Below are 25,518 nucleotides of genomic sequence, written 5' to 3' on the forward strand. Positions count from 1 at the left end.
CGTGTGGACGTGTTCAGAGAACTTTTGCAACGCCATGATCAAGATCCAGCCGACTTCATGGCTAGGCTTGTGACTGGTGATGAGTAGGGAGTGGATTTTTATGTAATTACATTTTTTTTGTTGCTTAAGTTCAAGTTACAAAGTTCATTATTCCTGTTGTGCATTCCCAAGTGTAAAAGCTGAATCTTACTGTATTTCACACAAAAACACATATTTTCACATTTTTAAAATTTAAATACATATTTTAAGATAATCTATAATAAGCACATAAATCGGCAATATTTGTTGATCAATAAAATTTAAAATGCATCTGTGTTATAAAATAATGCTCATATTTTCATTTTACAATTACGGTATTGTTTTTAACAGTGTATTTAACATCATGTATCTGAATGTTTTGGCTATTTATAGACTTTTCTCCAGAAGTTCTAAAACTTGCTGGTCACTGGCTACGTCGTTACATTTAGACAGCGATTCGATTTGCTGCACAAGTTGTCATTCCAACATGCTTTTATGAGTCAGCCCGCTCAGTATTTGTTTATAGAATATCAGCGAAAGGCAATCACGGAGAGATAAGGTGACATAATTCCGTTACGACATGGGAGACTCGGAAGAATATTGCCCTACCATTAGGTAGTGGAATTTCATCACTCCTAAGAGTAAGGTTAGCTGTTCAGGTCCATATATAATTCCTGTGGTCATGTGATTCTGTATGGATTTCTAAAAAATATTTCTTTCAGTGTCTGCTGCTATTCTTTTTATTGAAACAGTGATTCACTGTAAATGCGTGTTGTAACCTGCAAAATAATGCCAAAAGAGTAGTCGAGTACAAGGTCGCTTCTTCAACAATATGTAGTGGGATTTAAAACCATTTTCACTACCAATGGAAAAGTATTATTCTGCCAACCGTGTGGTACAACAGTAAGTGCAGATCAGCGTTCTCAACTAACCCAGCAGTTGTCTGGAAATAAGCATACTGCGGCTGCTTTGTGTGTGCGTTCGTGACAATTACTAATAGCTGAACCAGCTACTTCAAATGCAGGCCCATCTAAATATTCCCAGTATTATTTAGATGTGTGCAGAGCATTTGTTTGTGCTGAGATTCAAATCCGGGACTGAGAAATTTCCTATCAAATTACATTAATTTTGAGCCTCCAGACGAATCCACATTAAGGAAAAGCTATCTCCCAAAATGTTACAAAGAAACCTTACAGAGAATTCAGGCAGTATGTGATAGCGAAAAACTGTGGGTGAGCATTGACAAAACCACTGATTCAAGTGGCAGAAAAGTAGGAAATGTTGTAGTTGGTATGTTGAAGAATGACAAAACTGCTTGTGAACATTCTTATTTGCTAGCATGTAAAGAAATGCTTGCTGCAAACCATGTCACTGTAGCTAGGTTATTCAATGAAGCCATGCACTTACTTTGGCCAAAAGGTATAAAATACGACCATGTATTGCTTTTTCTTACTGACAGTGCAGCTTACATAAAAAAGGCAGCCGAAGGCCTTTCTGTGAGCTTTCCGAAAATGATACACGTGACTTGCGTTGTTCATGCTCTACACAGGTTATGTGAAACTGTGCGGGCTCAGTATCCTCAAGTGGATAAATTAGTGTCTAATGGCAAAAAAGTTTTCGTAAAAGCACCCTCAAGAATCAATATCTTTAAAGAGAAAAACCCGGGTCTTGCGCTTCCTCCTCTGCCTATTGTTGCACGGTGGGGTACCTAGCTTAGCACTGTGATATACTAGGCAGACAATTTTGGAAGTTTTGCATCCGTTGTGAACGCACTAGATAAAAACGATGCGTCATCAATTGAGATTCTTCAAGAGATACTGAAAGACACCTCTTTGAAAAATGATTTGGCGTTTACATCTGTCAATCTAAGCTTCTTGTGTAAAACTATAGGCATACTTGAAACATCCACTAACCTGTTGTCCGAAACAGTGAAGGAAGTGCGCGCTGTTGAAAATAAATTAGATTCACTCCCGGCTTCGCAGGTACATGGACTGTTAAAGGTCAAATATAAAAATTTGTTCAGGAAAAACATAGGATTTAAAACAATGTGCCAAATTTCAAATGTATTAGAGGGTGCTCATGTTGGTGAAATTGATGGCGTTAGTGTTGGTGACATTCCTCTCTTTAACTATGCACATAAAAATCCGCTCCTTAGTGATGAGACATAGCGCCATTACCATGAGCCATAAACAAAATCGATGAAATGGAAGCATAGGGGCAGTCCACCACCAAAGAAATGTCTAATAGTGCCATCAGTTGGCAAGTGAATGGGACACACAGGGCATCATCCTCATTGACTGGCTGGAATTTGGGGCCACGATTAACAGTACAGCATATGTGGCAACCCTTAAGCGCTTAAATCATGCCATTCAAACTAAGCGGCCAGAAAAATGGGCTAAAGGTGTGCTTCTGCAACATGATAATGCCTGGCCCCACACTAGCCGAGAGACCACTGCTGCCATTGATCAAATGGGATTCACGGTGCTGCCACACCTACCATACTCTCCTGACTTGGCACCAAGTGATTATCACCTGTTCGGGAACATGAAGAAACCTCTTTGTGGTCGCCGTTTTGTGGATTTTGCAGAACTGGACACAGCTGTCAAGGCATGGGTACACAGCACTTCAAAAGAATGGTTTCAAGAACGTCTGGAGAGACTGTCACATCAGTGTCAAAAGTGCATACAGTTACAAGGAGATTATGTTGAGAAGGTGGACGTAACAACTGATGTGTAATGTACTTCATTTGAGTAGAAAAATACACCCTTCGTAAAAAGAAAAAAGAAAAGCAACATACCTCTTATTCCCGATTCATATCAGCATTTTTGTGCCTAGCATTATCGCTATGCTGCTGGACATAAAAACGGTTTATAGCACTTTAACTTCTCACACTTTGCAGTAGAAGAGGATTTTTCTTTCAATAGAGAAGCATTTCTCCCCTAACTCTTTAACACAGTGTCTTAATTTAACACTTTCTTTACGTATTCTTATGTCAGCTCTCTCACTATTAATGTAACTGTGAAGTCTTGAAAATTGTCTCTTTTTAAATATTTAAGAAAGGTGAGGGGAGAATGGCTATTTAGCCCTACCTGAATCGATCACTAGGCACAAGTGCTTAGATAAGAAGATAAGGCCCTTATGGTATTTCCTGTCTCTTAACAAGTACAACATTCTAGTGGACATAAATACTGCACTGCAAGTCATACTCAAAAGGAAGTTATTCTAAAATCAGTGATGTAAACTCAGATGAGATATAATAAGCGTCAGCTACTCGGCTTTGAGGCCTGAGCTTTAAGTTTCATCACAGTGCCACAAACACATTTACACAAGCGACATCAGACACCACATTCAAAGTATAGTAAAATTTTCCTTGCAAAATATAACCAAAATATGACCTTAAACTTCTAAAATGACCAACAAAAAAAACTTCACAGCCTGTTTCCAGTCATTCAACTGGATCCGGAATGGAATGTATGCACTTTTGACACTGATGTGTCAGTCTCTCCACATCTTCCTCTAGCGATGAGGATAGAAATTGTGCCGGCTGCCGAAGCCTGTCGCACTCCTCTGGGGCCATAATTAATGAATGACAAATGAAATGATATGATATTGGAGAGTGGTGCTGGAAAGAAAGAAGACAGGGAAAACCAGAGTACCGGTACCCTGAGAAAAACCTGTCCCGCTTCCACTTTGTCCAGCCCAAATCTCACACTGAACCACGGAATCTAGCGGTGAGAGGCTGGTGTGCTGCCACCTGAGGCATGGAGGCTCTTAAAATGATGGGCATATGTCCAAAACAAAAATTGGTAGACTAGGCATGTATATGCCCTATAAAATAAGGCTAAATTTGTTCAGAAATGTTCAAATCCTGCTTAATTTCCAACAAATAGCCAAAACACAAGACGGGTGTTAGGCCCTACCCACTCATGCTGGGGTGTATGCAGGTGAATTAGGTCGGTCGGTCGGTTAATCAGTCTGTCGGGACACATCCCACTCTGATGAGTCTAGCGTCTGGCCTAAGATAAAAAGCTGATTTTATAGAGCAAACACCTGAAAAGCCTTACAACTTATTTTTGATATGTTCAACTGGTGTGAAAAATTTAATTCCCTCATTGGGAACTTAGATGTTCAATTAGAGTAATAAATATTATAACCTTATGATTCCAGTGTTCTCTCAGAATTTTTCAGGCTGTCATGAATGTTCTTAATTTTTCTGCTTTTTCTTAATTTCATAGATTTATGATATGTGTTCAACTTACAGCAATTTTTAATGTTTTTGCCACTCTTTGGGTCCAAATGGGTGAGCTCTCCATTTATGACAGTCATTCAGAACTACACCTGCCCAGTAAGGTTTCTCTGCATGTCTGGGAACATCACTTCTCAAGGATCTATAATAAATCACAAATGTCTGAAGTGCAAAACGAATTCACAACAGAAGATAGTATCACAGTAGTCACACCAGAAGACATCTGGATGGCATTCAAGCAAGGGAAACCGCAAAAAGCAGCTGGTCCCGGCAACCTGACCAATGAGGTCCTAAAAGAGTCGCTACCATTCACCATTGGGCTCTGGACTGCTCTGTTCAATGAATGCATCAAACAAGGAAATATCCATGAAAAGTGGAGAAAATCAACTGTCCAGATTCTGTACAAGGTAAAAGGACCGAAAGATGTTCCAGATTCTTACCGAGGAATTGCGCTTGAATGTGTTCCCTTCAAAGTTCTCTCATAGCACATATGCCAGAGGAACAGTTCAGTTTCATACCCGGCAAATCCACACTCCAGGCCATTGAGAAAATATTTGCAAACATATGGAACGCCACCAGTAAAATAGGAAGACATTTATACATCAGTTTTGTAGAATTCACTAAAGCCTTTGATACTGTGAATCGGAACATCCTGATATGGAAACTCTGTGCCATTCTAGGACAACAAAACCCGTTCCTGCAACTAATCGAGAGTATACTAGTGTTCAACCTGCTATCAATCGCCGATAGAGTAAGTCAATCTAAGCCCATTCTCCAAACAAATGGGGTTTTCCAAGGAGACCCTCTTAGCCCGATGTTATTTAACATCCTAACTCATGACGTAGTCAGAGAAGTTGCATCAGAAGAGGTATCAATGATCCTTTATGCAGATGATATGGTTCTTCTCTCAAAAAGCAGATCTGCCCTGCACGTAGGACTGACTAAGCTCTGTAAGTGGTCATAGAAAAATTAATTAGGATAAACACCAACAAAACAAAAATCATGAAATTCAGGGGAATAGGCAGTATCCCCAAACTAGACAACTTCCACTGCGCAAACGACAAGATAGAGTTGGTAAACTCTTATAAATACCTAGGATTAATCCTTCATGTCACAGGGAAAGTATTCATGAAACAGGAGAAAGATGCGCCGCAGCAACTAAAGCCATTTTGACAGAAAGAACATTGAAAAGCTATCACTTGACACAGCTCCAAAACTCTTTTACATTAAGATTGCCCCTATAGCCTGTTATGCAATCACCAAAATATGGATCCACCTTACTCCCGCTAATCTAAGAAATCAACTTATCTACGGAGAGCCCTTTGGTTATCCCAAATGACAAGGACCAGACTTGTTTATCTACTAGCAGACACAGGGACATCAGAGAGGTAGCAATAAAGAACAATCTGCTGCAAACCCCAGCATACAAAACCCATATAGGGGACAGCGAAGAAAAAGCTAATATATACAATAGACCAAAGCTTCTATCACACCCCGGCCATGAGCACAGATGAATGGAGGGCCCCTAACTTCCCACTGCGACACGTCTATACGAGAATGGCAGCGCATGGATTTCATTTCAGAATCTGCATGCAACAAGGATTTCACCAGGCATCACCTCGATGTTTCTGCACACTAAGTGGGCAACGCTGTGAACAGTATCATCGTTTCAATTGCATAGCAAGGACAAACTCGCTGACATTTTACGCAGATGATAAAAATTTTCTCTAATATACAACTCTCATGTACACATTGTGTTTAATAAATGTTATGTTTTTTAATAAACTATTCCAGCACTAGATTGATTAAAAGTTGGGATAGTGCATCATGTTGTCCCAGACCAGATTTCACTTCAGTTGGAATAGGGAACCCAACAATAATTATTAAATTAATGTTGTATGGTCCACCTTTTTCACTACTATATTATGCAATATTATTGAATTACATTACTAAAGTAGGGACTAGTTCGGCCTTGGCTGGCCATCTTCAGCCTTAATGTAATACATCTAATAACTAAACAAATGTAAAAACACACAGATTGGTATGAAAACTAATGTACAAACACACAATTAACAGTAAATCTGGAATGAACTAAGTGTAACATCTGAAAAATAAATTAGGCTCTAAATTCTTAGCGTCTGGAGTATGTTCATCATCCAGACTCTTTCTTGTATTGTTATTCATAGAATTGTTAGTTCCATCACTGCTGATCATTACAATTTTAATTGCAAAACGGCTATCAAAGGTGGAGTGTCGTGTGTCTTCGCGCTCCTCGCTCTGCGCCGCCTGCTCCGCGCACGCAACAGCTTGGATTGTTCTCGACTCTACGAGACGTCTGCACTGCGCTTGTGTGTTACATCAGCCAGCTATATAAAGGCGCTGCCTTCCAGCCACAGGCGAGGACTTGCCAGTGCCCAGCACCAGATTACGCCGAATGTCGAACACGGAGGCTATCCCTCTTAAAAAGGTGTCTCGAATAGGTGGACTGATTCTGAGTGTTTGAGGTTTCACCTCGGGTTACTGCCTCCGCTCCCGTTTCCCGCAGCCACGGCGAGCCCGATGACAGTATTCCCTCAGTCCCACCTAGGCTCAAACACATCAATTAGTATTCTACTAATTATGCATTTCAATGTCAGTTCCTGACAAGTTACAGAAACAACTAATATTCTATTAGTGCAAGCTTTCGCTACTGATTACACTTGTGACGGTATAGAGCAGATAGTTTTCAACTATCAAGAACTCTAGCTTTTCAATGAACTTTTGCATCAAGATAAATTCATGTATATATGTATATAAATTGTACATTTTTTTTGGAACTTCAGTCTTCAAGCAACGTTAACTGTTTATAATTTTCATACTGCTTCGAGGAAAGTTTTATTTGATTGTATGTATATATGTTGTTAAGACTATCTGAAGCAATAAAATATAGTTGTGTTCTTGTATACCTGTTCTTGTATACAACATGGAGGAGAGTGGAGACAGAGGACAAACAAAGAGATACAGTACAAAATGCAGATAAATTACAAACATCTTGTGAAGCAGATGAATCCAGTGGGCTCATCATGTGGTGAGGGTGCTAGAGAAAGCAATACCTAGAATTGTGATAGAGGGAATACCACTTGGGCATTGCAGAAGATTGGAAAGGAGAAACTCTAGATTGACAGAGATGGTGGCAACTTGGTAAAGCAGCACGTGGTCTTCAGAGCCAGTGATCACTGAATCATGAAGATAGGCTATTTAGATAAATTATTTCATGGTAATATCTTGGTATGTATTGTGGTTTTATTTTGTGGTTATAGAGTATATTTGCTGAAATATGAGTGCTTTGCAGAGAAAATCAATATTATGTTTCCTAGTTAGGGTATTCCTTTAAATCACATGATAAGTTTCTTATTTCTTTTATTATTTCATGACATAGGAAAAAGTTTCTAAATTATTTTGGGGAGTACTTTCAGTTTATTCGAATTCGTGCATTCAATTACCTAATTGATAGAGCCGAGAAATTAGTCGGCACAGATGTCTTCAAGGAATTGAGAACGTCTGAACCTTGGTTCAGTCATTTCCATTTCACTTAGCTGTGCTCCCCAGATTAATAGAAGAACAACTATGGCCAAAAATGTAATGACAAATTTGTCCCATTTATGAAAAGATTGCTCTATCTTGTTACCACTGAAAATGAGAGTAGTATCCAATTTGGTATTTTCAGTTTTCCTCTATGGAGTTGAGACGTGGACTATTCTTGCTGCAGACCTAAAGAAAATAAGTTCTTTTGAAATGTGGTGCTGGCGAATAATATTACGCACACCTTGGACAGCATTTCATACCAATGATTCCATTATAAAGCAGCTCAACCTCAGACTCAGATTATCATCAATATGTAAACAAAGAGTTTTACAGTTATTTAGACATACTATGCGACGTAGAAATGACAGCATAGAAAAATGGATCATTCTTGGAAATGTTCCCGGCAAGAGAGATCGTGGAAGAATTCCCACTCAATGGTCGAACATTATCAAGAGTATAACTGGGTTAAACATCTTTGGTGCAGCATGTCTGGCTTAGGACCGCAAGAGAGAGACAACTGACCAGTAGCCTCCTCGGAGATTACGATCCTCAAAATTGAGGGAATGATAAGAGAGGGAGAGAGACAAGTTTTATGTAGGTCTTGTCCATGACTGTGAATAATTAACTCTGTTACCAGTCACAATTTTTATTGAATGTTATTAAAAAAGAAAAATTGTGACTGATAACATTTAATTATTCTTAAAGAATTTATTTTTTCTCTAATATTTATGCCGAACAAACAAACAAACTTTTGGAGAAAATTATTACTATTTTTATTATGAATAATTATTAATAATAATAAGAATCATTATTATTATTGTAGATCCATTAACTACCTTTGTGGTTTTCACAGACATGGTGGTGGTGATTATTGTTTTAAGATGAAGTACAACTAGGCAATCATCCTCTATAATAACACTAATCAGAGAGAGAAAAGGAAGGGATTTGACACCTCGAAAAATGAAGATATCGGAGATTCCAGCTTCCAAGCCGGGCAAATGATTTCTATTATTGATATGTATTTGATTATCTCATTTCAGTGATCTTACTTCTTGATCATATTTTTTGTTCCTTACCGTCCAAAAATCTTATGTGCATTCTTCTGTTTCTTTTAAAGGGTTGATGATGTGATAAAATAGACTTACAGATTACAGTGACTTATCAACAGTGCTAACATAATCAAGATGGCAGGTTTTATCCAAAATACCAAAAAGTCTAGCTTTGATAGAGTGAGCACTGCAACTGCATTTGTGAGTGGAGCCATGAGGTTGAAAGTACAACAGGATTTTCTTGACAAGTCTCAGGCAGTTGTAATTAGCAGTATGAAGACTGTTGATCGACAGTTTGTTAAAGAGTTCGAGGAGCTGTACACAGATTTGGAGCGTAAAAGGTAAGTTTGTTAATTTTTTGGTCTGTATGCAAACTGAATTTCTCCGTGATAGTTCAGGAAACCTCGGTTTTTTAACATTTACTTCTTATGGCTAATGCTTGCGACCTTAAATCCATAGCACTTGACATCCTGATGTAAAAATCTGCATTAAACTGTGGAATCAGATAATAATTCACTTAAAATTGGGTAAATGAGTTTGGTGAGAAAAGGCAAATGAGTTTTCCATTGTACTTGAACTTAAAAACAAATGGTAGTTCTTTTGACGTACTGATAACTTGTATTTCTTAATTGAATTGAAGATTTTTAGATCCCACAGAACTCATCTCAAGCATCTTGTGACAGAACTATACTAACATACCTGTTGAAGAAATAGTTGGTATTCTGAAAAACTAGGAAGAAATAACATACTAAAAGAATGCTTTATAAATGTCCTTCGTTCATCACTTAAATTCAGTTCTTAAGTACTGCTTCGACCTCATGCAAAGGTGTCCAATTGCTGCTTCTAACAGTTTTTATTGTAAGATTTCCACACATTATTTGTGATGTTACAGTTTGATAATCACTGCCAATGTTTTTTTTTTTTTTTTAATATGACTTTCCTACTTTGTACCTTTGAACAAATTTCAAAGAAAATTTGAATTGGAATACATTGACTATTCCCTGCTAGAATGGAAAGGAACTCATTCAAAAGGATTCATGATCATAGCAGATTACAGCTACAGTTGTAATTTAATATTACATTGAGTTGAATGTTAAATGGACTATTCATCTCTTCAAAATTTTGACTGCCTCTGCCGGGTTTGAACTCGGTGCCTTGGAATCTAGAGTCTGACACTCTACTACTGATCTGTGGCGGGAGCTAATGTTCCAGTGAAGTTACCAGAGTCTTCTCCTATGAATATTACCCTTATGGCCACCTGTGGCCTGTTAATTTGGATAGGTTTGTATGGTTTGTCATTAGTGGAATAAAATTAATACAGACTAGCTGATGCACCCATGCTTCGTTACGGAATTCTCAGAACAGAAAGACTGTCTGTGGTTTTCCCAAATGAAGTCAACATAGATCATTACAATGACGTCAATAGGAATGTAGAGATTAAATGCAGTGTTATCTTATAAAATGCTTGATCAAATGAAAAACTGCACATTTTCTCACATTTAACAAACAGTACTACGCTGCCGATCTAACATTCAAAAGTTCCAGTGTTGGAATGACCAGGCCACAGACAGCTGCAAACACTCCTCTGCCATTATTCCATTAAATGTGCGCACTGCTCATTCTCATCAGTGCCTCATAGTAGGAATTGAATAGCTGGAATGATATGATGAACCAGTGTGTTACGTACCAGTAGTATTAGAAAATTTATGAACCTGGGGAAAGGAATGGTGTGCTAAAGAAGAGAGAGAGCTAACTCCCTAGCTACTTCCCCTCAGTATTCAGGCAGGCTGTCATACTCGGTATGCAGTAGTAATCCCATCTGTCGGAGATCCAAAAAAATCAAAATCACTTTATTTGCAAATGAGGTGTCTACCTCGGTAGCAAATGGTACTCTAAAATACATTATTGTCAAGCACTAAATTTTAAATTAACAAGAGAAGAAGATATTTTTCTAGAATACAATATTATACAATTTACACTAACAATTTTTTCTATTAAACACACAGCTCATCCTTAATAAATTTATGTTGTTTACAAAATTCTACTTATAATGTATCCTGTACTTACAAACATAGTCAACTCATATACAGTATGTGGAATTACTTCAAATAATACTATGCAATTGGTATAAGATTAAAATTTACATTGCATTTATTTATTTATTTTTTATTTTTTTAACCATTTTGGAACCTAACTAGCATAACAACCTGCTGCGTCTTAACCAGAGCCCCTTTTGTCACCGCTTTTCGAAGTTCCTGATGAGTGGCAGCAGAAGTGAGAAAGAACATCACAACAAACAATGGTCAATGTAACGTTATTGTTGATCAGTTTTATGAGCTTTCTATATTGTAGACCTTCACATTTAGTTTTCTTCTGACTCTGTGATATTACGGCATCTTTTAAAATTATTTATAGCATAGACTATAGTTCCTTATTTCCAGACTTTACATACTGATTTTCATTAAAATCTGGTTACCCATTTTCTTGTGACTTGGCACTGATATGGACTTACCAACAAAAATCCAAATTTATGAATATCTCTGTTGTCATGGCCAAGATGGTAAAAATGTATAAGACATAAATGATAGGAAATTTAATTCTGTATATCTTTAGTTATGTCGTATTTATTGATAGGACCACTAATAAAAAACATTTGAGAATTAAATTTTAGGCCTTCCCCTAAACTACCAATTTGCTCAGCATGAATAAAATTATTTATGGCCTAGATTCTAGTGACTTATTTCCTGACTTTACATACCAGTTTTCATTAAATGATCTTCAGCCGTTTTCTCGTGATGTGCAGACAGACAGACAGACAGACAGACAGACAGACAGACAGACAGACAGACAGACAGACAGACAGACAGACAGACAGACAGACAGACAGACAGACAGACAGACAGACAGACAGACAGACAGACAGACAGACAGACAGACAGACAGACAGACAGACAGACATTATGGAAAAGTAAAGTGCATTTCCTTGTTACTGTGAACATGACGGATACAGAAATACAATTCTTTTTGAATTCTGAGCAATGTACAGACAAAACTCTTATTTTATATATTAAAATGTGCTTTACTGATGTCCGACTCATTGCTGAATGGTCAGCGTTGAGGCCTTCGGTTCACAGGGTCTCGGGTTCGATTCACGGCCGGTTTGGGGATTTTAATCGCCTCTGATAAATTTTTCGGGCTCGGGGACGGGGTGTTTGTGTTTGTCCCAACACTTTCCTCTTCATATTCAGACAACACACTACACTACCAACCACCATAGAGCACGCAATAGTGATTACATCCCTACATATAGGGTTGGCGTCATGAAGGACATCCGGCCATAAAACAGGGCCAAATCCACATATGTGACACAGTTCACACCCATGATCCCACAGGTGTGGGAAAAGTGGTAGAAAAAGAAGAAGAAGAAGTGCTTCACTGAAGCCAACCTCACTGGTGCAGTCAGTTGTACATTTGTTCCCAAGATAGCAGGTTCGATCCTGGTTTAGGGTTGGCATATGTCCCAGAAAACCGGGCTTGTCCCGGATTAGAGTGGTATAAATAATGTCCCGTCCGGCTAATTAAAAGTCCTGGATTTTTAAAAAGTAATCCCTTTACTCCTAAAGGAAATACAATTTAAACGTCCGTCCAATCTCTTAAAACTTCGAGTAAATTGAATGGCCGAGATTGAAGAAGTATCCATTAAATTTTACCTTATCGATCTTATCCATGAAGTAGTCAAAGTAAACTATCGAATTATCGCTTCTTTCTACGTACTTCTGGTGTTACAGATTGTTTTCAATTAGAATACTGGAAAGAATCTTGTTCTATTCTATGTTCGAAGAAGAAGAAGAATCTGTAGGAATCGATTAAATTCAGTGTGATATTCTGAGTGAGTGAATATTTAACATTTTTAAGCATGGCATCAAAACGGAAAACGAAATCTAAAGATGAATACGCCAAAGATTTTCCTTCAATAAAACGAGGTAGAAGTGAATATGAGGCGGAATGTAAACTATGCAAGTTTGTTTTATTTTTTTATATAAGAAATAGAACAAATGATTGATGAAAGAATTTCGTTTATGGTTTATCATTTACCTGAAGTCAGACTTGGTAATTTAAAAATAATATTTTGCTTTACAGTTGCTATTTTTCGATTGCACATGGGGGGAAAAGTGACATCAAAGATCACGTTGGTACAGTGAAGCACAGGAATTATTTGCTAATGTGTATTTGTCCCAGTTTTGTGGCAGACAGTTATGGCAACCCTATCTTGGTTGAGATGGGTGGCATTTAAATGTGAACACTCTGTGTTGCTGCCTCTGACACATCAAGTAACTCCTGCAGGACCAAATTCTGAGACCATGTGTATAAATATATGTAAAGATAGGACAGTGAATAGGAACAAATTACTCATATTGACCTGTTGGGTTTTTTCCTTCATTTGTTATCCTAGTCTTTTATCATCTTCATTCTTTATCATTTTGTATCTTCCCTTCTCCTGTCTTATCCTACACTTCCCATATCATAATTGAAGATCCTTCCAAGACCCATCAGTGAGTGTTGAAGTCTGCCCCCATGATGAAACTGGGAAGCAGAGACTAGTTAGAGGACTGAGAAGAAAATAATAAATAAGAACTTTGATTGATGATGAGAGTCTGTGTATCAAGATAAGGAGATTGTCCATGTCCTTTGTGTTTTCATGTTTGTCCTTGTTTTACTCTTCCTATGCTGATCTGTCATTGACTTTATTCTGTTATTTGTTCCTGTTCATGTCCTCATCTTTCTGCATCGCACATTTGGATTTCACCCTGTTTTACGGCTGGATATTCTTCCTGACGCCAACCCTATGTGGAGGGATGTAGTCATTATTGAGTGTTTCTGTAGTGGTTGGTGGTGTGACGTGTTGTGGGAATATGAAGAGGAGAGTGTTGTGACAAACACAAACGTCCATTCCCTGAGCCAGAAGAATTAATCGGACACTATTAAAATCCCTGACCTGACCGGGAATCGAGCCCGGGACCCCTCTGAACCGAAGGCCTCAATGCTGACCATTCAGCCAAGGAGTCAGCATCTCTTTGTCTGTCTTTCTATATACTGATATTATCAAATAACATTATATTCTCAGTGGAGTATGAGATGCAGGACTGTAGTAAGAATTAAAATCACCTCATAGATCATCATCGATGATGAAGATACAGGTTTTCATTAGGACTACAGTCTCATGTTATGGCTCCATTTACCAGAAACAACCTTATCTGTATTGTTTTCATTAATGTTGGTAAAACATTCCTGATTCAACCTTTATTATTTTTATGTGATATTTTAAAAAAACTCAACAGATTGCAACACTTGGAAAAACTTCACCAATCACTCATGCTGATCATGCCGTCCTTGAGGGAATTGAAAGTGGCTGTTAGTAATGATGATCAACTAAAATCATTAGGTAAGTAGCTTAGATGATTTCTTCGTATATTTATATTTATTGTCAGGACAGAAGTTGTGCTAAATGAAACAAAATGGCATATGGCTTTTAGTGCCGGGAGTGTCCGAGGAAATGTTTGGCTTGCCAGGTGGAGGTCTTTTCATTTGACGCCCGTAGGCGACCTGTGCTTCTTGATGAGGATGAAATGATGATGTAGACGACTCATACACCCAGCCCCCATGCCAGCGGAATTAACCAGTGATGGTTAAAATTCCCGACTCTGCTGGGAATCGAAGCTGGGACCCCTGTAACCAAAGGCTAGCATGCTAACCATTTATACATGGAGCCAGACAGAAGTTGTGCTCTCTATCAGAGGGTAGAGAAGGGTCCACCTATTCAATACCATAAGCTTGCATATTGTCATATAAAACTGAGACTAGTTTCGACCCCATATATATTGGGTCTACCCTTTGCTAGTGATCAGTTGTCAATACGGACCATAATGAAATTCATAACTTATGAGAAGTTGTGCTGTTATTACTGGATGTTTCCTTTCATGATAAAGTGTGGGTTCCTGTCAGACACTATCTTCTCTTCAGTTATACGATGCAGAAGTGATGTGGAGACTAGTCTGCTATAGCTCAATGGTGCAATAAACCCCCTGTCTATGAATATTTAAATTTAGAAGTAATATGTTCTGATACTGTTCCTTTCAACAGTGCTGAGATACTGTATGAACTGGCCACCTGAATTAAAAGGGGTGAGTGGGTGAGTCAAGACAGGGCCAGGATACAGAAAATCTTTGGACCATTGCATGTGTGTGCACACAAACCTCACCCACAATGTTTAGAAGTGCATTCTCCGTGAGAGTTATCCCTGAATGACAGAAAGCCAGAAAGGTGTGCAATCTGTTGCCCTGTAACTCGTTGGTACATTAATGATATGATGGGTTTGAACCGCACCATTGGCAGCCCTGAAGACAGTTTTCTAAGGTTTCTCATTTTCACATTAGATAAATGCTAGGGCTGTATTTTAGTTAGGGTTATGGTCATTACCTTCCCAGTTTTAAACCTTATGTGTTAGTGCAGTGTAAAACTGCCAGCAAAATTTCTTCTCTTCCAGGTATCTTATTCCTTATTAAGTATCACTGTTAAATTGTAGTGTCAGGGTTGTGACCCTGTCTTGTTTGCATTAATGGTCTCTTTTGTTTCAAAATACAATTATGTTGTTCTCATTTGACCAGAATTATTTTGCTCTTTTTCTGCTCCAACACTTTTATTTCTACTACCTTAAACTTTAGGCTATCTATTTCTCTTTTTAAAATTTTCTAAACCACGAAGGTTCAGACTTCTTACTTTTCCATACTCTGTCCCATAAAATGTTGGTATTTACCATTTTGATGGCTGTCTGCTCCTTCGAGGCGCTAGTGAAAACTTATTTAATCTCCAAAATATTTTATTTGTGAGGAGATCAAAACAAATGCAGAAACTGACTCTCAGCTAGTTTGCCATAAGACATAGTAGTTAAACAATAATGTATTGGTATGTACAAAGATTCTTTCTCTGAAGAAGAAGCAACTCTTTCATTGATACCTTGGCAGTCATTGATTGGAAGCTCTCAATTAATAGCAATTTCCTCTGGACATCAACCATAACATTGCTATAGTTCTTCTCTCGCCCACTAATAAACCACGAATGGTGACAGATTTCACCTGGTACAGAGAGAGGTTCATCTCTTGGGTAATAATGGTTGTGGTTTCATGTCAGTGCAACTAAATTGTGTTGGGTGATGTTATAAGGCTGTTTCAGTCAGTTACAGACTTGCACTTACAACTACAGTATTAAAAAAATACTTGCTCCTTTTTCAGAACAATTTTTTGATCTGTCTTCCCCACAAGTACTCAAATATGGTTACATCTACAGCTTGACTTTCTGCTTCACCATACATTTAAACCTCGCCGTTATGGCAAAATGCTGTGATTCTTACAGTAGCCAAAAATAGCCATGTCTCTAAATATCTTATTTTTAAATGATACAGGAAACTTATTACTGGTGATTGATTCTTTTCATTTTACTGTAATTTGATCAAATTTCAGCATTATGTCAGTTGTTTAACTGATACTATAGTGCAGACATTGATAATTTCTTACTGTCCTATTACTGTGAAGGTCATTAAAAAACACCTTTTATTGTTTGCATGGTCACCTCCCCCCGGCACTGTTAAGGCATTGTTGGCCTGTCAAGATGACCATTACTGAGCGAGTTGGCTGTATGGTTTGGGTCACACAACTGTCAGCTTGCATTTGGGAGATGGTCGATTTGAACACCACTGTTCCGATTTTCACACCATGCAAATGCTTGTACTGTATCTTAATTAAGGCTATGGTCGCTTCCTTCTCAGTCCTAGCCCTGTCCTGTTGCATTGTTGCTGTTAAGATCTGTCTGTGATGTAAAAAAAATTGCAAAAAAATTACTGCTCTCCAGCTAGATGGCTTGCGGATGCTGGAGTGCCATTTGGTCAGTGTGACAACATCCTCAGTCATATTGTCTGACTTTCTTCACTGGGTCCGTTGTCTCTCATATCTATGGCTCCTTAATTGGTCTCATGAGGTGAGTGAATCCTGTTGCAGCTTTTAGTCCAGAGTTAAAATCCCTGGACTGGCTAGTTATCAAACCCAGGGCCTCTGCGTAAGAGGCAGGCATGGTAACCCTACATCACGGGGTTGACTTTACGTGTTAAAGATATGTTTGGGCCACATTTCTCTGTTAAATAGTGTCTTATGCCACCAAGTAAATATATAGAACTTTAATTAACATGCTTTTCAGAAATCAAAATTGGAGTTGATGTGATTCCATTCAACTATATCCCAACTGATATTGTAATATCATCAAGATACTACTCAGTTGCAGTTCATATATTTATGCGACTCAGTCTTCACCATCAGGCTAATGGTATAATATTCTTTATTTGGTTTGCACTTTTTAGGAATAAGGAAACTACAGTACTGGGGTGTAACGAACTTCAAGCCAGCATCCTTCATCATATCTATTTTGTACCCATTATATAATCTTATGGTAGATTATCGGGGTCCTTAAAACTAACATTATTATGCAGAAAGGTAGGATGTTTTACTAACCACTAAATTTATTGAACTACTATTTACAGTTGATCACAAGTTCACTAGCATTTGAGTTCACTAGCTCGACAGAGTTTTCACTCATGATTGTAACACACACTGACTAAAACACGCTCAGTTGGGTGATCACACTGCATACCGATGCATTGAACTCCTGGTCGCCAACATTGCTTCTCACAGTGCAGTGTTATCCTAGTACAGTGCACACTAGCAAGCCTCATTGAACTCTGTGTAGCCGTCTAACATATATGCTCCTGATGAACAACTTGTTACAGACTTTCACCGCACTCAAGGCTGACTCAGTGGGGAATGACTCCGCACTGACTGGCGTCAGCCATTTGCACACTTTATGAAGGCATGTAGAAAATTCTAGTAGTTCCTAATTCGAGATCATTCTGGGTGCTGTACCATTGTTAATCAGCTTACAGCTTCTTCTAGGAATTTCCTGTCGTAGACCTCTACCATTTACCGGTACTGTTGCTTTGCTAGCTGCCATCTCCATCCACATTGTCGCAACTTCGCTGGCATTATTACTGGCCGCCCTGCACTCAGCCTTTATTGCCACAATATGTTACTTGAATAAGAAAGTCATATTTGTTCATTGATAATGTACTTCTTCATTCTCATATTTCTTTATTAAACCATTATTTCACTGTTAGATCAATGTTATGAGCAGTATGATTTTCTTTTTCAATTGAATTTTATTAGTACACAATACCTAGCCATACATAATACTTAGATTTTGAGAGGTTGACTCCATATCAAATCCATATCAATGCCCACCATATCAAATGCTGACATTAATGAGGGATTATAATGTGGCATTGTTCTCAAATGTCTTTATCTTTCCAGATGTAGATCGTTACAGACAAGATTTATTAGAACTAGAAAATAAAATTTCAACATCTAAGGACTCTAATGAAAAAGAGTGAGTACATTATTTTAATTTTATTTTGTGTGGTAGTTTCTTAAGGTAAATATTATAATTCGGTGTTATTAGAATGAAGAGCTGAAAATGGTTTAGCGTAAATGCACTCTCATGAATGGAACCTTGAAGTAGGTTAACAACAAGTGAAATAAATAATTTTAAATATGGGGGTAATTAAATTTTGGCAGCTTAAAATCAACCATTTGGAACAAAAACGATGACTAATGACAAGAACGTGGAAGAGGAGTATGATGACAACTTTCAAAAGGATAATTTTCACTATAGAATAAATATATTTTAATATTAAATTAAAATTAAAAGTAGTATGAAATTACAAAATGGGAAGTCATTGGCCTTATGATTGACGCTAGAGGGACAATTCCTAAGGAGACACTGAACGTTTTAAGAATAAACAAAATCCTGGACACCATTATTGAGACCATAGTGGACTCCTCATTGAAAAATTTGTTGGCGATTGTTAGACTTCTAACTTGAAGTACAATGTATTGGATTTTCTTTTCCAAATAAAATCTGTAAGAGACAATCTGCCTGATGGTGGCAATTTTAACCTTGAGTTATGACTCAAGCCCTGCTTAATCCAAACAAATATAAAATAAATATTGTTCATATGAACTGATTAGGAAGCCGAATTTTTGATTCCCTAATAGAGGTGGCTATCAAGTGGATGAAAATGAAAAACAATAAAATTTACATAAGAATATATAACCTAGAATTGAAAAATTATGCCATTGTTTAGTTTTACAAAATTAGTGGTTAAAGTAAGATCAGAGGGTAAACTCATGCATTATAGAAACCAAGTTACATTAAATTTAAAAGAAAATTAGCAAATACTAGAGTGCTTATCCTCAAGGAGAGCTGGAACTCCCCGTGTGAGTGAATCTCACAGCTCACACGCCCAACCTGTAGGCTAGTCAAACAAAAAAATGACATAGATCTTGATTCCAATAGGGAACCTGATACAGGGAAGCAGAAAAGACGACACACTTTCATGCGCTCTTATTGAGGAGCCGGTGATTGTGGTGGAATAGGAAATGGGCAGGCATAAAATGTGACCAATAAGAATGCAGGTTTTACCTTGCAATATTTCTTTAACCAATCAAATCCTGCCTACTCAAAACTACTGGTATTTCCATAACTGATGGTTTCTAGGATGCTTGCTATTGCTGACAGGATAGAAAAGTGTGGCATTTCAGGCAGTTCCAAAAATACATTATAGAATTTCAAAAGTTTGTTCCAGAACAACAAGATGATTAAAAACAAACACACGTAACACCAGGCACAATAAGAATAGGGAGGAAGCTAAGGCAAGATGACTTTGTGTACTCTGTTGGATCGGATACTCTTGTGGAGAGTAACACATGCAAATATCTAGTAATCCATATATTAAACAAAACAAAAAAAATCTACAGTGCGACACTCTTATAAGAAGTATAATTACCAGAGCATACAAGTCTGTATCGTGGAATATGGAACAGCTGTATGGGATCTGTATCAAATAGGACTCATCTGTAATTAGAAATGGGGCAGTGAAAGGTAGCAAGGCTCTTGTTCAGTGATTCCAATCCTCAAAATAGTGTGAAGAGAATGATAGAGAAACTTGTGGGCGAGATGCTGTAGAATAGAAGGAATAACTCCAGTTGTTCTTTCAGTTGCTTTCTTTTCTCTTGCCTGATGGTTTTGGATACTTGTTTTCTGGTCTCATAAAATTCTCGTTGAGTTTTCTGGGATTTTCTACTGTTGTATTTCTGAAACGCAGATTTTCTTATCTCTAGGGCTTGATTGCATGTTGAGTTCCACCAGGGGTGTTTTGTATTCCTTTTTAAGGGTACCATTTCTTGAGCCTTCTGTATGATTTTGGTGTGGAATTCTTCCCATGTTTTCGCTGGCTGATTTTCCCATGCTTCTTTTAGATCCGTAACAGGAATCTGTTTTATGTCAAATTTCTGTTGTTGGATTTTCTTGGGGTGGTATTTTCTTGGAGTAAATTTTACTTTAACTCTTGTGAGATAGTGATCAGAATCAATGTTTGCTCCTCTTCTCACCTGTGCATCATGTACCTCTTTCTGTAGCTGATACGAGATAGCTACATGATCAATCTGAAATTCACCAATGGATTCAATGGGGGACCTCCAGGTTTTTTGTTTCTTGGGATGCTTCCTGAGGGATGTGGACATGATTTTCAGGTTGCACTGTTGACATAGTTCAATGAGTCTTGAACCATTTTTGTTGGTAAATTTGTGCGCCGGCTAGAGTCAGACAGTTTTCCTGTGTTCCTTTTCTCGGCCAATTTGTGCATTGAAATCGCCTAAGAGGATTTTAACGTCATCCTTTGGAATTTTTGACATTACTTTTTCAAGTTTGTTCCAAAATTTGTCCACGTTTTGGGGATTCTTCTTGTTTTTTCTATTTGTAGGGGTGTGTGCATTTATTAATGTATATTTTTTATTGGCACACTGAATCCTCATGGTCATTAGGCGATTGCTGATGGAATTAACTTCCTGGATCGAGTTCAATACACTTTTATGTACTACGAAGCTCATACCAAATAAAGGGGTCCTATTTAGAATCTTTTGGTCTGTTTTACTTTTGAATATACAGTAATTTCCATAATCCATGGTGGAATCATCAGTAAATCGAGTTTCCTGCAGGGCAAGGATAAGAATTTTTTGCCAATTAAGTTCTGTGACTAAATTTAGTAATTTTCCTGGTTGTACCAAAGTGTTGATATTGAATGTACCAATGTATGTGGGGGGTTTTGTGGGATAGTTTACCAGAGAGCTCCAACTCTCTCCCATGTTTTCGTAATTGTCCAGGCTCCCCAGAATCCGAAAGCCTGGTTGCCGTCTCAATGCGACGAGTGGATTGGATACCACCTGGGGTAATGTTGTTACTACGCTCACGAATCATGTTTGGCTTGTAATAGGAGATCCAGCAGTACTGGGTGCTTAGAACCAGGGATTGTTAGTTCCTGGAGCTTGATATTGCCGCCGCACCTACAAGGTGTCAGACGTGGACCAGGAAGCCGGTGGATACCACTCAGACGCACCTGGATTTTAAACAGGCTTTTTATTACTATCCCAAAAAGCAAGGGTGCCTCCTCCGCCAGTTCCGCCGTACCAATGATCTTCATCTCCGCCTTCACTGCCATTGAGGTCTTCACTCGTAACCCTGAGCTGGGACCCTTACCAGATGATACACACTGGGTCAGTGTGCTCTGGGACTCACATAGGCAGGGCTGCCTCCAAAGAGGGTCCCTACCTGCTACCTTATTATTATTATTATTATTATTATTATTATTATTATTATTTAGTTTACCAGATACTGTTAGCGAGCCTCTTTCACTTTGTCTTATTGAGATACGTTCTGTTGTTAAGGACATTCTCCAGTGTCCTTCCCCTATCTGTAATGTCCATCTTTATGACATCCATCCAGTGGGTTCTTTGTCTTCTCATGATCCATTTACCTGCTACATGTCTGTCCAAGTTAACATAAGCTGTCCTTGTTTGCTCTATCCTCATTACATGCCTGAACCACCTCAATCTGGAGATGCTGACCTGATCCAACAAATGATGTCTCAATTCCAGCTTCGTTTCTAACCATGTCTAACTTGTCCAATTTTGTTTTTTGAATTGTTGACCTTCTCAGATGCCTGCAACTTTGATGAGTCCTTAGTGAGGGTGCAGGTTTCGATACCGTAGGTTAAGATCGGTATGAAGTAATGATTGAACATCACCAGCTTTGATTTTGTTGGTACTTTGAGATTTAGAGGAGTGTTCGTACTTACCAGTAAAAGTGAGAGCTCTTCTGCACGCTATTTGCCACCCCTTGTGTGACTAGTATGTCTCGAGGTATTACACTGCCGAGGTATGTAAGGTTTTCCACACTTTCCAGTGGATGGTTTCCTAGCATGATGTTCGCTGGTTGTCACTCTCTGTTTATTGCCATAACCACCACCACCACCACCACCGCCACCGCCGCCACCGCCGCCACCGCCGCCGCCGCCACCACCACCACCACCACTAAATGATAAAATATACGCATAAACCACTTTCAGTGGTGGGGTCATGTAAGGTGAATGGAGGAGGATAGGTTACGAAGGAGAAGAATGGATTTGGCCATGGAGGGTAAGAAAAGTAGAGGGACTCAGTTTTCAGTGATTAATGAAAGAGTGAAGCAAGGCAACATAGCTAGTTGCAAATAGAGAAGTAGGAGAACTGAGTGATGAAAGGCCATAACAGTCTATAATGGAATAGTTATGTTGTTGTTGTTGGTGATCATGTTGTGTTGTTTGTTTATTTAAAAGTTCACACGAAATCACTCGTGTAGCTTCGACAGTTTTCTTTGCTCATTGGATGGTTGTAGTGACACATATCTATTTTGTATTTCAGGATCCTGAAGTTAGCATTTCAAGAAAATGCTTTATGGGATCATGTGGAGACAGTGGCACAAAAAATAGATGAATGGAGTATCCCTGTAAAGGTGTCTTCATTTAGACCTCACAGTCAGAGCTGGTCCAGACCTGGAAGCTCATATATGGGAAATGCTAGAAGTGTTGAGGTATATCATAGTAATATTTTTAAACACCTTATTAGAATTATTTTTCAGAAATAATGCAAATGAAACATATATGTTCAAACCTACACATTGATATATTATCTGAGTTTTTTTTTTGAAAGTTTTCACTATTAATTTAAGCCAGTTTAACTCTGGAGATTGAAATATCATATATAATTTGGGAATTGTGACTGAATTATTGCAACTAAGACTCTTAAATATCACAATCCTGCTCTGCACGACAGTTACCGTGTTAAATCGAGAGATTGGTTCTATGCTCTGCCACATTTGTCCCCAAAAATTAACCTGGTGCTCATTTCTCATGTGGGCCATGTGCCACTATAGAGATGAAGTCTTGTTTCTAAATATTTTGACTTCCTCATGAGGAATAGAGCCCATGCCCTAGTGGATGAACCTAGCATTCCTTTTGCGTCCTTTCTTAGGCAGCCCCCATGGGGTAATAACAACAATTAAAAAGTTTATTGCCAAATTTTTATTATTAAATGATAACTTTTGTGCAGATGGATTTTTCAAGGTTATGAATTTCATTATTGGTTCCGTATTGAATTAAGATTACATATAATTTACGAAGTTTATTCCACCTACTCAATACTGTACAATAATTGCAATTTCTATAAATACATTACAATACTTTATCAAGGAACTAGTTTCGATCCTGTGTGGTTCATCATCAGCCTAACTAAGATACACTTATGGATTTGCCGATGTCCCAAAACAAAATTACATTGTGGAAATAAAAATTAAAAGAGTGAACTGTGTATGCAGTGCAATAATGTACTGTACCAGGAAGTACAGTAAGAAAATGCTTTATGGGATCATGTGGAGACAGTGGCACAAAAAATAGATGAATGGAGTATCCCTGTAAAGGTGTCTTCATTTAGACCTCACAGTCAGAGCTGGTCCAGACCTGGCACATCAGGTTATAAAATCTTTAATGAAAGAATGGCTGAGTTGTGACATAAGGAACAGCTGTCCGAGGGAATGTTCTTGTCTCTACTGTTCCATGACAGCAAGAGAGGGGAACAACGTCAAGTGATGTCAGCGCCACATGTATCTCACCTCCCCGTGGAAACGTCTAGAAATGATTTTTATAACTTCTAAATGACTCGACAGATAAAAATGAAACAAACACCAATATGTAGCCCACATTTCAAAGGTACAATGTTCAAAATTTGAGGTCCTTCCACCTAGTAGTTTAGAAGATATGATGAGTAGAAGTTTGGAATGCATAACCACCCCTCTGTCGTTTGACCCAGTGAGCTCGCTCCCAGTAGAATATAAATAGGTCAACGACTCAAGGGTATAGTCATTTGAAATCTACAACTCTATCATGGCCAGAAGTCATACTGTTCTGTCGCGCATCAGATGTGTTAATCAAATTCTTAACACGTTCCGTGCGGTTCGGGTCACCATGTGCCCCGAAACATGTTACTCTTATCCATCGGTGCGAACTTCCCAGAATTGCGAAGTAAGTAACTACGTCCTAGTTACGAATTTCCGTTAACTAATGGCAACATAGTGTTCCAATTGAAGCAAAGGATCGAGGCATACTGCTAGTTTTGATCGGCCCACCGGTGACCCGAAGGAAGTTTTTTTCATCTTCCATTCATATCGCTTCGGGTCACCCTGAGTCCCGATTGTTGTCTGACCTATATTTTTACGCGGGAATCGCTTAGCGCGGTTACGGTGAATGAAGCCTAGAGTGTTGCTGTCCGCAGATTGTAGACTGTTGTTTAAGGAGTACCACCCTTCTGATATCTGCTTTCTACATTCCTCTTAGGAAAGCCAATAGAGGTTATTGGAGTTATTGGAATAGTTATTGACATATTTACTATCTTCCGTATATAATATTTACAAGCAATTTCACGTCCTTTTTTAGGTATGGAGCTTTCACATTCTGACACACCGGTGGCACGGAAAAGAAAGAGGGTTAGGACAGCACTGGGGTGGGCCTATATTACGTTCCGTGCGGTTCGGGTCACCATGTGCCCCGAAACATGTTACTCTTATCCGTCGGTGCGAACTTCCCAGAATTGCGAAGTAAGTAACTACGTCCTAGTTACGAATTTCTGTTAACTAATGGCAACATAGTGTTCCAATTGAAGTAAAGGATCGAGGCATACTGCTAGTTTTGATCGGCCCACCGGTGACCCAATTATTTCCGGGGTCATTTCTGTTTCACGCAATTGTTGAATCGGAACACTGTCGCACAGGTAAATACGCTGGAATGTCTCCTCAACAATAACGCACACAACAAGTGCACATGCATGGTTTAGGATGTCATACTAGGGAGTAAACAAAGTCAAATTCGTCAGGTCACCGGTGACCCGAACCGATAATAACTAAAGGCAGCATCGGGTCACCGGTGGGCCGATACGACGTAACATTAAGTCATCGAAATTCACTGCCGCAGGGAACGTGTTAAAAAATCCGAGCTCGATAGCTGCAGTCGCTTAAGTGCGGCCAGTATCCAGTATTCGGGAGATAGTAGGTTCAAACCCCACTATCGGCAACCCTGAAGATGGTTTTCCGTGGTTTCCCATTTCCACACCAGGCAAG

The 25,518-nt window shown here is 38.6% G+C and overlaps 1 protein-coding gene across 1 annotated transcript in view; it reads left to right on the forward strand.

The window, feature by feature from the left end:
- The window catches only part of LOC136861319 (coiled-coil domain-containing protein 112), a 155,684-nt gene that overhangs the window by 28,761 nt on the left and 101,405 nt on the right, over positions 1–25,518 (forward strand). The window contains exons 2-5 of the mRNA XM_067138814.2: positions 8,946–9,218; positions 14,217–14,320; positions 18,288–18,363; positions 22,773–22,941. Of these exons, the coding sequence (XP_066994915.2) occupies positions 9,013–9,218; positions 14,217–14,320; positions 18,288–18,363; positions 22,773–22,941 (555 nt within the window). The 5' untranslated portion in view covers positions 8,946–9,012. The remainder of the gene's footprint in view (positions 1–8,945; positions 9,219–14,216; positions 14,321–18,287; positions 18,364–22,772; positions 22,942–25,518) is intronic.

This window comes from Anabrus simplex, chromosome 1, assembly GCF_040414725.1.
Source record: "Anabrus simplex isolate iqAnaSimp1 chromosome 1, ASM4041472v1, whole genome shotgun sequence".
Classification (NCBI taxonomy): Eukaryota; Metazoa; Arthropoda; class Insecta; order Orthoptera; family Tettigoniidae; genus Anabrus; species Anabrus simplex.